The sequence below is a fragment of the Anoplopoma fimbria genome, chromosome 16, assembly GCF_027596085.1.
Source record: "Anoplopoma fimbria isolate UVic2021 breed Golden Eagle Sablefish chromosome 16, Afim_UVic_2022, whole genome shotgun sequence".
In the NCBI taxonomy this organism is placed as follows: Eukaryota; Metazoa; Chordata; class Actinopteri; order Perciformes; family Anoplopomatidae; genus Anoplopoma; species Anoplopoma fimbria.
In genome coordinates this window covers 1,853,991-1,865,620 of record NC_072464.1, presented here as the reverse complement: position 1 = coordinate 1,865,620, position 11,630 = coordinate 1,853,991, and the positions used below count along the sequence as shown (strand labels likewise).

The 11,630-nt window shown below is 45.1% G+C and overlaps 2 protein-coding genes across 2 annotated transcripts; one reads left to right on the top strand and one right to left on the bottom strand.

The window, feature by feature from the left end:
• On the bottom strand, window positions 1-2,995 carry zic5 (zic family member 5 (odd-paired homolog, Drosophila)). The gene is given in 3 exon segments (XM_054615561.1): window positions 1-479; window positions 1,973-2,893; window positions 2,896-2,995. Coding segments are annotated over 3 exon segments (1,500 nt in total).
• A 5,646-nt stretch (window positions 2,996-8,641) lies between these two features.
• Window positions 8,642-11,287, top strand: zic2a (zic family member 2 (odd-paired homolog, Drosophila), a). The gene is given in 4 exon segments (XM_054615516.1): window positions 8,642-9,089; window positions 9,092-9,568; window positions 10,764-10,927; window positions 11,090-11,287. Coding segments are annotated over 4 exon segments (1,287 nt in total).
• The last annotated feature ends 343 nt before the right edge of the window (window positions 11,288-11,630 follow it).

Genomic DNA, 11,630 nt, shown 5'->3' with positions numbered 1-11,630 from the left:
TCAGAGCATTGTCCTCGGGTCTGAGTGTCTGTAAGAGTCCTCGTCCGAGTCCGACGTTGGCAGGTCGCTGGACGGGGTGTGGAGGTGGTGGGGCCCTCCGCTGCCCTGGCACACGTACCACTCGTTGAGGTTGGTCACCTGAGGGGACAGGTTTGCAGAGGCCCGGTTCCTGTGCGGCTCCGAGATGGGAGACAGCGAGTCCCCCAGCGGGTTCGTGGATGATATGTAGGGGACGTTGGTGTTGGTGGTGTTGTTGGTGTTGGTGGTGTTGGTGGTGGTGGTGGAGTGCGGAGGGGACTTGCAGTGCACCTTCATGTGCTTCCGCAGAGAGCTGGGATGCGTGTAGGACTTGTCGCAGCCGCGGACCTTGCAGTAGTACGGCTTGTCGCTGGTGTGGACGTGGGAGTGCTTCTTTCGGTCGCTGCTGTTGGCGAATTTTCTGTCGCAGCCATCGAACTCACACTTGAAGGGTTTCTCTCCTGGGGGGGGGAAAATATGCAGAAAGCAGATTTTTAACATGTGCACACGTATCTAAAGGTTAGAGCTGCAGATGCATTTCCCCATGCACCACCTTAAATAAATCCAGACATGCAGGGTTGTTTTTTTTTTTTTCCCCTTCTCATTAGCTACTCTGTGTGCTCCTCCAACGGGTGGTGGTGGTGGTGGTGGTGGTGGGTGGGGGTGTTCCTCCTCCTCACTAGAGCTTATTCACTAAACGTCTACTGCAGCTGCAGCCACCACTGCTGCACACTCACTTGTTCCAAAGCATTTTCCAGTGTGAACACGTGTAACATGCCTCTAGGCCTTCTGGTTCAGTCTGGTTTCATGCATGCCAAGGCTGTGCATGCATGTGTGCGTGTGTGCGTGTGTGTGTGTGTGTGTGTGTGTGTGTGTGTGTGTGTGTGTTGGGGGGAAAGAAGGGAAGACACTCAAGAGACCACCAGGAGCCCTTTATGTACCGTGGTGGACTTTGGTCATAACTCGACACACACACACACACACACACACACACACACACACACACACACACACACACACACACACACACACACACACACACACACACTGTCACTCTTATATGTGAGACATACATTTCTTTTTTTATTACTATTAAATAACAACCAGTGCATTTAATGTCAGAGTGTGCGTTCTCAAAGTGACAAGCAAGGTGTAGCTGTGACTTCCTCCTGACTTCTATTTTTTGGGAGGTGACTCATGTTTTTCCCTGGGGATTTAGCATCATTCAGTGAGGACTGGAGGCCTGTCGATGCTGGTGGTATGAGGCCAACAAAAAATAGAGCCAAATGATTCAAAACACGACCTATCACAATCTGTGCAATGACGACAACAAAAACAGCTTTCCAAAAGATCACTCGTGTTATTCCAATGCTGTGCATACGAGCCTGCTGTTACTTCACTGGCTTTAACTTTTAAGCACTGTCCAACTTTGGTGAACAATTCACCTCGACGCAGATGTTTTTTGGGATGTTTTTTGGGCGATATTCTTTATACAGCCTATAGCTCAAACTCCTGTTGGTTAACAGTAACTTGATGCATATGCAACTAAATATATATCTTAATGTGTAGATATCACACACACACACACACACACACACACACACACACACACACACACAGACCCAATGATATTTGGCGTAAACATCCCAAGCTGGAGGATAATTACATTTACGCGTGTTCTAACCCTGTCCTGCACGTATACGTAAGCACGTTTTTACAAATCATATGCTCTTAATCCTCCTCACTCCTACCCCCGGTGTCTCTGCGAGGACAACAGTTTATATTTTAAGGGAGGACATGAAACACTCTTAACAACTTTTATTTTGTGTGCGCCTTTACGCACAGCCTCTCCATCTCCATCCCTTTAAGATATGGACACCGACGAGAGGGTAGATTCTAATGATCCAGGGCATTTCTTTCTCTCTCTCAAGATGACACAATTAGAAGTACTGACCTGTGTGCGTCCTCTTGTGAATCTTTAAATTCTCTGACCGTGCAAACACTTTCCCACAACCCGGGAAAGGACACGGGAAGGGCTTCTCCCCGGTGTGGACTCGGATGTGGTTGATCAGTTTGTACTTCGCCTTGAAAGCCTTCCCTTCCCTCGGACAGTCCTCCCAGAAGCAGACGTGCGAGCTCTGCTCCGGTCCCCCGACGTGCTCCACCGTGACGTGGTTGACCAGCTCGTGCATGGTGCTGTAGGTCTTGGAGCAGGGCTTCTTCTGACTCTGGTCCTGGTCGATCCACTTGCAGATCAGCTCCTGCTTGATGGGCTGCCGCATGTACCTCAAAAACGCCCCCGCTGCCCCGTGAGGAGCGGACGCGATGTTCACGTTTAGGTTCATGGAGTTGTAGCTGTGGAGAGAAGAGGGTCCATAGTGCTCCGGCCTGTGCCCGAAGTGCTCCGGCCTGCCGTAGATGTCCCCCGGTATACCCAGGCGCATCTGCCCGTTGAGGGCATGGTGGTGGTGGTGGTGGGGCCCCGGGGACGCCTGGTCGTGGAGTCCAGTGAAAAGCGAATGGGCCCCGCTTTCTGCGTGCCCGTACGCACCTGTTGGGGAGATGAACATGCCATGGTGATGAGGGGAGGAGGCGGAACTATGCTGGTCGCCAAGTGCATGCATAGCAGAGGCTGAGAGCTCTCTCCTGAGGATGAAGTCCCTGCTGCTCGAGTAGCCTGAGTGGGGGTGAGCCACGGGGAAACCGACTGTGGTCTGGGCTTCGTGGTGGCTCTGGATGTGCTGTGGCGGGCTGAGTTTGAGAGCGTTTGTCTGTGCCATGTGCTCTGGTCCGAATGGAGTGAGTGCCACTCCGGGGTCGTTGCCCAGCTCCCCAGGGTGGAGGTGGGCATGGTGGGAGAGAGGGTGATGCCCCCGAGCCCCGGGAAGCCTGTCATATTCTGATGAGGAAGAGGCTGAGTTGCTGCCAAATCCGCTAATCTGAGCGCCGGGTTCCTCTTGCTTAAAGGGGGCTCCATAACTACTCTGACCAGTCCATCCGCGCACACCGTGATTGTTTCTCGACCCGCCACGCACTCTAAAACATTAGTGAAATATGCATATAAGGGGCTCTATACTTTCTTTTGTCCGGCTTCTAACTCTGCTTGCTCTCCCTTTTCCCCACTCTGTCCTCAAGCGATTGGCAGAACATACAACAGTTGGAGGACACAGTGGGGAATACAGTTTAGAAATGGCACTGCGGGTATTGGACGGATTTTGGTGACTGGCAGTTAGGAGGACGAAGCGATTGGCTGTCGTTCAGCGCAGGAGCTCAGCAGGGTTCCTCCCCCTCACTCTCTTTATCGCTGTTGACTCCAAAAAGTTCTACTCACAAAGTTACCAGCATGTGTGTCGTTTGTTGGGGTGTTTTTTTTCTCTCTCCGTGTTGACTGGATGTCCGAGATGTCAGTTTGTATGTGACAAATGCAGCCCAGTTTATCTCTGGTAAAGTGTCTTTACTTTTGACTTGATGTCGTTAAAAGAGAGAGAGAGATGGAGAGAGAGAGAGGTAGAGAGAGAGCGTAAAAGAAGCCCGCTGCTGGTGGAGAGATGTATGTGACCAGTGTGTAGATGTGTAGAGAGGACCACGGTAAGGGCTCACAGTTCATTTATTTCGACTGTGGATATATATATTTTTTTATTTTTTTTTTTAAATTATTATTAGTTATTTAGAACGATTTTGAAGAAATAAAAAAAAAAATCCCAAGACTTCACAGGATTTGTCACGAAATTTAAAAATAAAAACGCACCTGTGGAAAGTTATTGCATGATTTAATTATACAAACTATTTCACTGAAAATTAAAAGACGGTACAATAGTGATTAGGTAGATCAAATAAATTAAATAAAAATATCAGAGAAATATTTGATACTTTTTGGCCCTTTTTTTTATTTAATTGTCATTCGTTTGGACCCTATTGTCCTTCTTGCAGTTCTTACATGAATACAATTTCCTTTCCAATGTTCATACAAATAATATCACTGCTGCACTTCAATTCAAATAACTTTAAATTGAATTATGGGTAGTGTAGGCTGTCAACCCAATCGTACCATAATGCTAGGAAAAAACAATAAACATGTCTTAAATTCTTATTAGTTCAGGCACTTTTTCATAATGTCCCCATAAAAAGAAATCCCATTAAATTAATTTATCTTGGCTTAAATATATTACAAGTTATGGCCGACCTTAGAGTGAGTTATAAACACCCAGCAGTAAACTAGGACATGAGTTTCACAGCGTGGCCTTTAATTGAGTCTAGGTGAATGTTTTGGACCTGTAAAAAGTGACTTGTATTTTTTTATTCTTAGCATTATTTACCAACCATCAACCATCTGTCATTTTGATTATAATTGAGGCTGGCAATGCAAACATTGGAATAGTCCCTGTTGACAGCAGGACGTGTATTCTGTCATCGATACGTCTTCATTCAAACACTTCTCCAATCGATCTGTGGGAGCACGGCCTTCAAACTACAAATCACTACGTCTTCAGAGTTTGTTTAACTCAAACGGGAGCTTGCCTTAAAAAAAAAAAAAAAAAAAGTAAAAACTTCAAGTTATAATGAATACCACATTCCCTCCTCTCAGAAACATGTTCTATAATTGATTTCCACCGTGTTATGGGGCCTGTTGCATGTGCTCCTCTGTGGGGAAAAGCTGATTTATGAACCTGATATTCAGCAACTGAAACAGATGCTGTGAATAGAAGCTGTTAGTCAAAACTTTTTACATTGATAAATATCGTGCAATGGTCCTGCAGAAATAAATAAATATTAAAAACAATAAGAACACATATTTATTAATTAACAGTTAGACATGGTTGTTATTTTGTTCTGCCTGCTCCAGTTAATTTCTCTGTGTACAGCTGCTCATTTTTATTTGCACAATGAATCTGTCATATCTGATTTAAAAAAAAAAAAAAGAATAATTCAAAAGTCACAAAACAAACAAAAACAAAAATCCACCCTGACAACGTGTTTTAGTTATTTACTTAAATAAATAAAATATGCCAAGCTCCAATGAGAGCATCTTGAAACTCATAAAACACGAGGAGCAGTGGGTGCACTGTTTATGATTTGTTTAAAGGGGGACACTATTTCATAGGCATTCAATTAAACCTCACATTAAATGAGACCTAATCGGCGCAGAATTCACAACAAGAATTATACTTTTGCTGAGAATGTAGTAACGAGGGGGTCACCGTGGTCACCTGAGCTTCAACCGTGACCATTTGAGAATTGTTTTTTTAAATACATGTCCTGGTAAAATGTGTCGCCCTTTGCTTACACACAATAATCATATTCTGCCATGTCAAATGGGCGGAAATGGATCTTTAAAAGTGATTTTACGGAGGGATTTAACTCTAGTGTCAACATTCTGGAAGGAAGGGGTTAATTTTTATTGACTTATAGCTTCCTTATAGTTTCTCTATCTGTCCCTCCCTCTCTCTCTCTCTCTCTCTGTCTAAAACAATGACGCTTTGTCACAAACAGGGTTATTTTACCAAAAGGAGTCAAGAGTGCAACATATGTGGTCTTAAGGGGTCATAGGTCAAACATCCATGAAACACAAGGTCACTGGAGCCACACAAGTAACCTTCCAGTGTGTCAACATATTGATATTGTCATGATAACAGGGACAAGGAATACGCCTTTGGCCCCTCAAATACATCACACACACGCACACACACACACACACACACACACACACACACACACACACACACACACACACACACACACACACACACACACCTTTATGTGATCGAGACTGCTGACTTTATCGATTAGCTCTGCGTCATACTTAAAGCTGTAACTTCAGATCACAATCTATTTCCTGTTATTTGGGTTTAAAAGGCTGGGGGCCACGTCTCGGTGTTGCTGATACTAGAACCTGTTGAAATGCTGGTCTTAGGGGGATTTTTAATAGGCAGGACCCCTTTCTTCTCCTAGAAGCAGCCATGTGCCTCTCTATACCCGATAGATTTTTCTTTCTTTTCTCCTCCTTTTTTAATTTCGCTTTTCTCCCTATCTGGGTAAAGATTTTTTTTTTTTTTTTTTTTCCCAGAGAAATAAAGAGCTTCTTATAAGGGTCGGCCGACGTGACTTTGAACTTGGATCAGCTCCTGCGTTTCCTGTGGTGCAGGCTGAAATAGACTGGGAAGAATGGCACACACAACGCTCAGCCTGTCCCACTCCCAGCTAAGACACGCACACAATTTCAAGAAAAAAAAAAAGTTTTTTAAACGCTTCCCTCTCCTTCACCATTATTTGCCTGCTTAGAGGAGCACCGGAGGGCTGAAGCAGGCAGAGAACGATGAGTGTGTGTGTGTGTGTGTGTGTGTGTGTGTGTGTGTGTGTGTGTGTGTGTGTGTGTGTGTGTGTGTGTGAATGTGTGGAACGGGACAACTTGTGGGATTTCTGAGTTGGTGAAAATGTAAGTAAACTTCCTTTGACTTGTGGGTGAATGAGCAGATGTGGTGCATGGCCTGTGTATTTATACATATATATGTATTTATACATATCCAGTAACAGGGAGGATTCGGTGCATGCTTGTGATGGAAAGTTGCCAGTAAATTAAGCAAATCCTTGTTTTCTTTTATTATTATATCTTTTTTTAATAACCTTCCTCTGTCAGTTATACGTGTTTGTGCTATGGGCACCAAAAAAAACCCAATATAGTAAAACCCATGTATGGCTGCAGCCTATTGTTAACTGTACACGGACCCCATGCTCACACAGAGCACCACAACACCTCGTTTAAGAACAAATGTACCATTAAAACTAATTCTTGCAAGTTCAGGAAAGCCTCGACCTCACAGGTCACTAAATGGTTAACTCGGATCCCAGCAGCTCACCACCAGAACATGTCACTTAATGGCTGCGGTCGAACGTGAGAACCAGAACCAGTAACACATGGAACCATTAAAAAAAGAACCAACAACAACAAGCAGTGGCGGTTGTCTTTGGAGCACCGCTGAAGGCCCAGTTGTGGTTCTACAACCAGTGGGGAAAGAACCAACAACAAGAGAACCCAGTGGACTCCATATGGAGACACATATGCTTTTTTTTCAGCTGCGAGGAATCAAGTGGTTCACCAGATTTCAGTGATTCTGTGAACTCCATCTTAACTTAACGATTATTTTATCAGCCTTTAAAATGTATACGTGGTGTGTTTTAATAGAGCTATTTATTATAACATGGTCTGGTGCTTTTTTCCCAAAAAAAAAAGAAAAAGTGGGAGGTACAACAGCAACAAAAAAGGTGTGTTCTTGCATTATTGTATATTATGTTATTTTTTTATTCGCCAAGGAGACTTGACGAATAGAAAAGGCAGCCTCAGTGTGTTTTTTTAGCAGACTTTGGATTTCAATTAAATGATTTAATATGTAAAATGATGTTTTGTGGGAGTGAAGATGCCTGGAAATCTGTTTGGCACTATCTGTTTCCTCTTTTGCAGCCACACTGCAGGCTGCTGAACATTTTGCTCCTATTAGTGCAATTTCAGATATCATTGTGGTTAATACATAGCCACATATTTAACAACACGGCTTTATAGGCTGATAGAAGAGCGTGATTGTTTTCTTTTATTATTTCGAAATAAAATCAAATAAAATGTAGCATCATATAGGTAAAAAAAATATTAAAAATCGAAGAAACCAATTTTTTTAACCCATTATTGTCTTTCACCCCGATCTTAATATTTATCTCCAATCTTCATCTTCAAATCTTTTATTACTAAAACTTGGCACCTACTGCAATACAAACAACCACAACATGTTCTCTCCTCTCTCTCTTGTCGCGAGTATATCCTCCACCCTCCTCCACCCTCCTCCACCCTACTCCACAACAAAAAAAATCCTCTCCTAAAAGTAGGCGGTAATTATTAGTGTAGGAAAAAAATGGCGTTGCGCTATTAAGTCGGCAGAGCTCTACCTGCTATTGGAGGAGCACCTGGGATTGATGAGGCTGATGAGCCAATGAGACTGCGAGGATCGGATGAACGGGCTCCGGTTTAAAGGGGGAGGAGGAGGAGGAGGGAGAGCCAGTCCACGGAGGAACAGGGACCCTGAGACCACCACACACCAGTCCACGGAGGAACAGGGACCCTGAGACCACCACACCAGTCACAGGAACAGTCCGGAGACCACCACACAACACCAGTCCGGAGGAACCCCAGTCCCCTCAAATCGGAACAGTGTATTCACCACTGAGATGCTCCGCGCAGAGGACACCCAGTAAGATAATCATTTCATTCTTCAAGTGCATTTTTTTTTTTTTTTTAGTGGTGTTTTGTTGAACGCAGACAACTGTCGCAGGCAGGAGAAGAGGAAGAGGACAGGAGGGGAACTCCTCACTTCGCTTGGATTTTTCTTTTTTTTCTTCTTTTTCTTTTTATAAAAACTAGAAGTAAACTAGAACTATCCGATAAGCTGATTCATTCTCCTCCTTCCTCTCTCTTCATGAGTGGAGCAGCACTGATATGGTGTTTCCAAGGTTTGGAAGTTGAATCGTTGCTCACCATTTTTTTTTTTTTTTTTAAACTTACTCACCGAATTGCCCACTGATTTGATTCATACGAAAAAAAAACAACAACACAAACTTGCTCGCTCGACACACACACACAATGTTACTGGATGCTGGGCACCAGTTCCCCGGACTGGGAGTGGGCTCGTTCGCCAGGCATCACTCCTCTGCGAGCGAGATGCAGGAGAGAGACTTGAGTCTGGCGCAGAACAGCTTCGTGGACTCGGCGCACATGGGTGCTTTTAAGCTCAACCACGACCTCTCCCCGGGGCAGAGCTCAGCCTTCAGCAGCCAGGCTCCCGGCTACCCCCACGCGGCTCACGTCACGTCGTATGCGAGCTCACCCTTCAACTCCACCCGGGACTTTCTGTTTCGCAGCCGCGGCTTTGGAGACTCCTCTCCTGCAACCGGCCAGCACGCTATCTTCGGCCCCGCGGCGGGGACCCTGCATCACTCCCACACGGACACTCAAGGCCACATTCTGTTCCCGGGGATCCACGACCAGTCCCACGGCTCCCCGAACGTCCTCAACGGGCAAATGAGGCTCGGACTACCGGGGAGGTGTTCGGCCGCTCCGAGCAGTACCACCAGGTCTCCAGCCCGAGGACAGACCCCTACAACCAGTACGGCTCCATGAACATGGGGATGAACATGGCAGCTCACCACCACCCCGGTGCCTTCTTCAGATACATGCGGCAGCAGTGCATCAAGCAGGAGCTGATCTGCAAGTGGATCGACCCCGAGCAGCTCAGCAACCCGAAGAAGTGCTGCAACAAAACTTTCAGCACCATGCACGAGCTGGTCACGCACGTGTCGGTGGAGCACGTCGGCGGGCCGGAGCAGACAACCCACGTCTGCTTCTGGGAGGACTGCGCCCGGGAGAGCAAGCCGTTCAAGGCCAAATACAAACTGGTGAACCACATTCGGGTGCACACCGGGGAGAAGCCGTTCCCGTGCCCGTTCCCCGGCTGCGGGAAGGTGTTTGCGAGGTCGGAAAACTTGAAGATTCACAAGAGGACGCACACAGGTAAATATCACGCAGCAGGGCCTTTTAGTTTGTTTTTAGATAAAACAACATTTTATTGATTTGATTCTAGTAATAAGACTACGGCGTGTTCGTTTATTCCGCTGTTGTAAACACGAATTAAGATCTAATTATCATCAGACTATTTCAGGCTTAAAGTCGATAGTATTCGGGAGATTTAGGAGCACATCCCAGAGAAAGAAAGAAAGAAAGAAAGAGAGAGATAGAGCAAATTAGTTTAGAATAAACTATAATATGATGATATTGTGCAGGCACGTTTTTATTTTTTATTTCACTAAATCTGTAGAATATAAAAATGACAGCTTTCTGCCGATGTTTTACAGTTTTAGAGGGTGGGAAAAAAAAAAAAGTGGGTCAAAGGGGACAGTGTGAGTGTTGCGTGCAGACAGGCTGGTGGAGTAAATCACATCAATTGGTTTCATAGCTGGTTATAGTGTATATATATATATATATATATAGTATATATGGGTTTCCTAAAATCAAATTATTTACACTGATTTTCTAATCCATTCTAGTTGTATTCGGGGTAGCTGTGTGTTGTGTGTTGGGTTAGTGGAGGACAGCACTGTTTTTAGGAGGAACGCCTTTTAGTGTTTTTATTATTTAATCTCCCTCCATAGATAGGACAGACTAAAGGTGCCAGACGGGAGGCCAGTACGGGCCCCCTCTCTTTTCCTGGAGTTATTTTCTTGGGGGAAATACATGATGTTGTTGGGTGCCATGAAATCGGTCAGGTGCTAATTAGATTTTTTTATTGTCTCCCAGGCAAATGGTTCTCCTTCTGTAGGGCCACTGAGGACGGCCTAACCCCCCCCCAACCCCCCAACCCCTCCACATCACTATGCGCATTATTTATGAACCCCCCCCCACCACCACCCTCCTCCACTCATCTCTGTTCTGAAAACAGCCCTTAAACTTTGAATATCGCACATGGGGAGGGGGATCACGTTACGAGTTGTTTTAAATGTGCCACCTATCGCTGTGATTTTAAGGGAACCCGTTCACACTGTAAAGCCACAACTTCTGTTTTTGCATTTTGAATTGTTACGACATCCAATGAGCTTCACAGTTGTTACACACTCAGTAAAAACCTTTTCTCTGTAAAAAATATAATAATAATGATAATAATAATGGGGGAAAAACAAGAATCTGACACTTTTTTCTTCTTTTCCTGCAGGAGAGAAGCCGTTCCAGTGTGAGTTTGAAGGCTGCGACAGAAGGTTTGCAAACAGCAGCGACCGAAAGAAACACATGCACGTCCACACGTCGGACAAGCCTTACCTCTGCAAGATGTGCGACAAGTCCTACACACACCCCAGCTCTCTACGGAAACACATGAAGGTAAATAAACCAGGGATCTCTCTGTGTGTGTGTGTGTGTGTGTGTCAGGCCTCCATAACCTTAATTATTGTGTTTTTTATATATTGTGCATCATCCATTCCTATCTAAATTGTCAGTGTTTGATTGTAAATACTCCATGTCTCATTTTTCTCCTCCCTCCAGGTTCATGAAGCCTCTCCACCACCATCAGACTCCTCACCAGCAGCCAGCTCCGGCTACGAGTCCTCCACACCCCCAGGCCTGGTGTCTCCCAACGCCGAGACCCAGAGCAACACCACCATGTCCCCAGCCTCGGCGGTGCACAACAACACCACCAGCCACAGTGGCCTATCCTCCAATTTCAGTGAATGGTATGTGTAGGACTGAGCTGAAACGAAGCGACACACACTCACTTCACAGCACTGGACCATTCAGAAGGAGATTTGGGACACGTGCACACCAGGGGCACACAAAATATTTCTTTATTTTACATTTTTTTTTATGATTTTCACCAGGGAAGATGAGGATTATCAACAGAGGAAATATGTATAATAGACGAGGTGTATTTCATATTGTAAATAATTACTAAAAGCCCACTTTCCCCATCGGTTGTGATAGTTTGTCAGTCTTTGGTGTATAGATGTTCCTTCAATGGTAGCTATTTCTCTAACTGGACTTTTAGTGCACATATTACAATAAAAAAAAATTGTACTATAATGTTGAA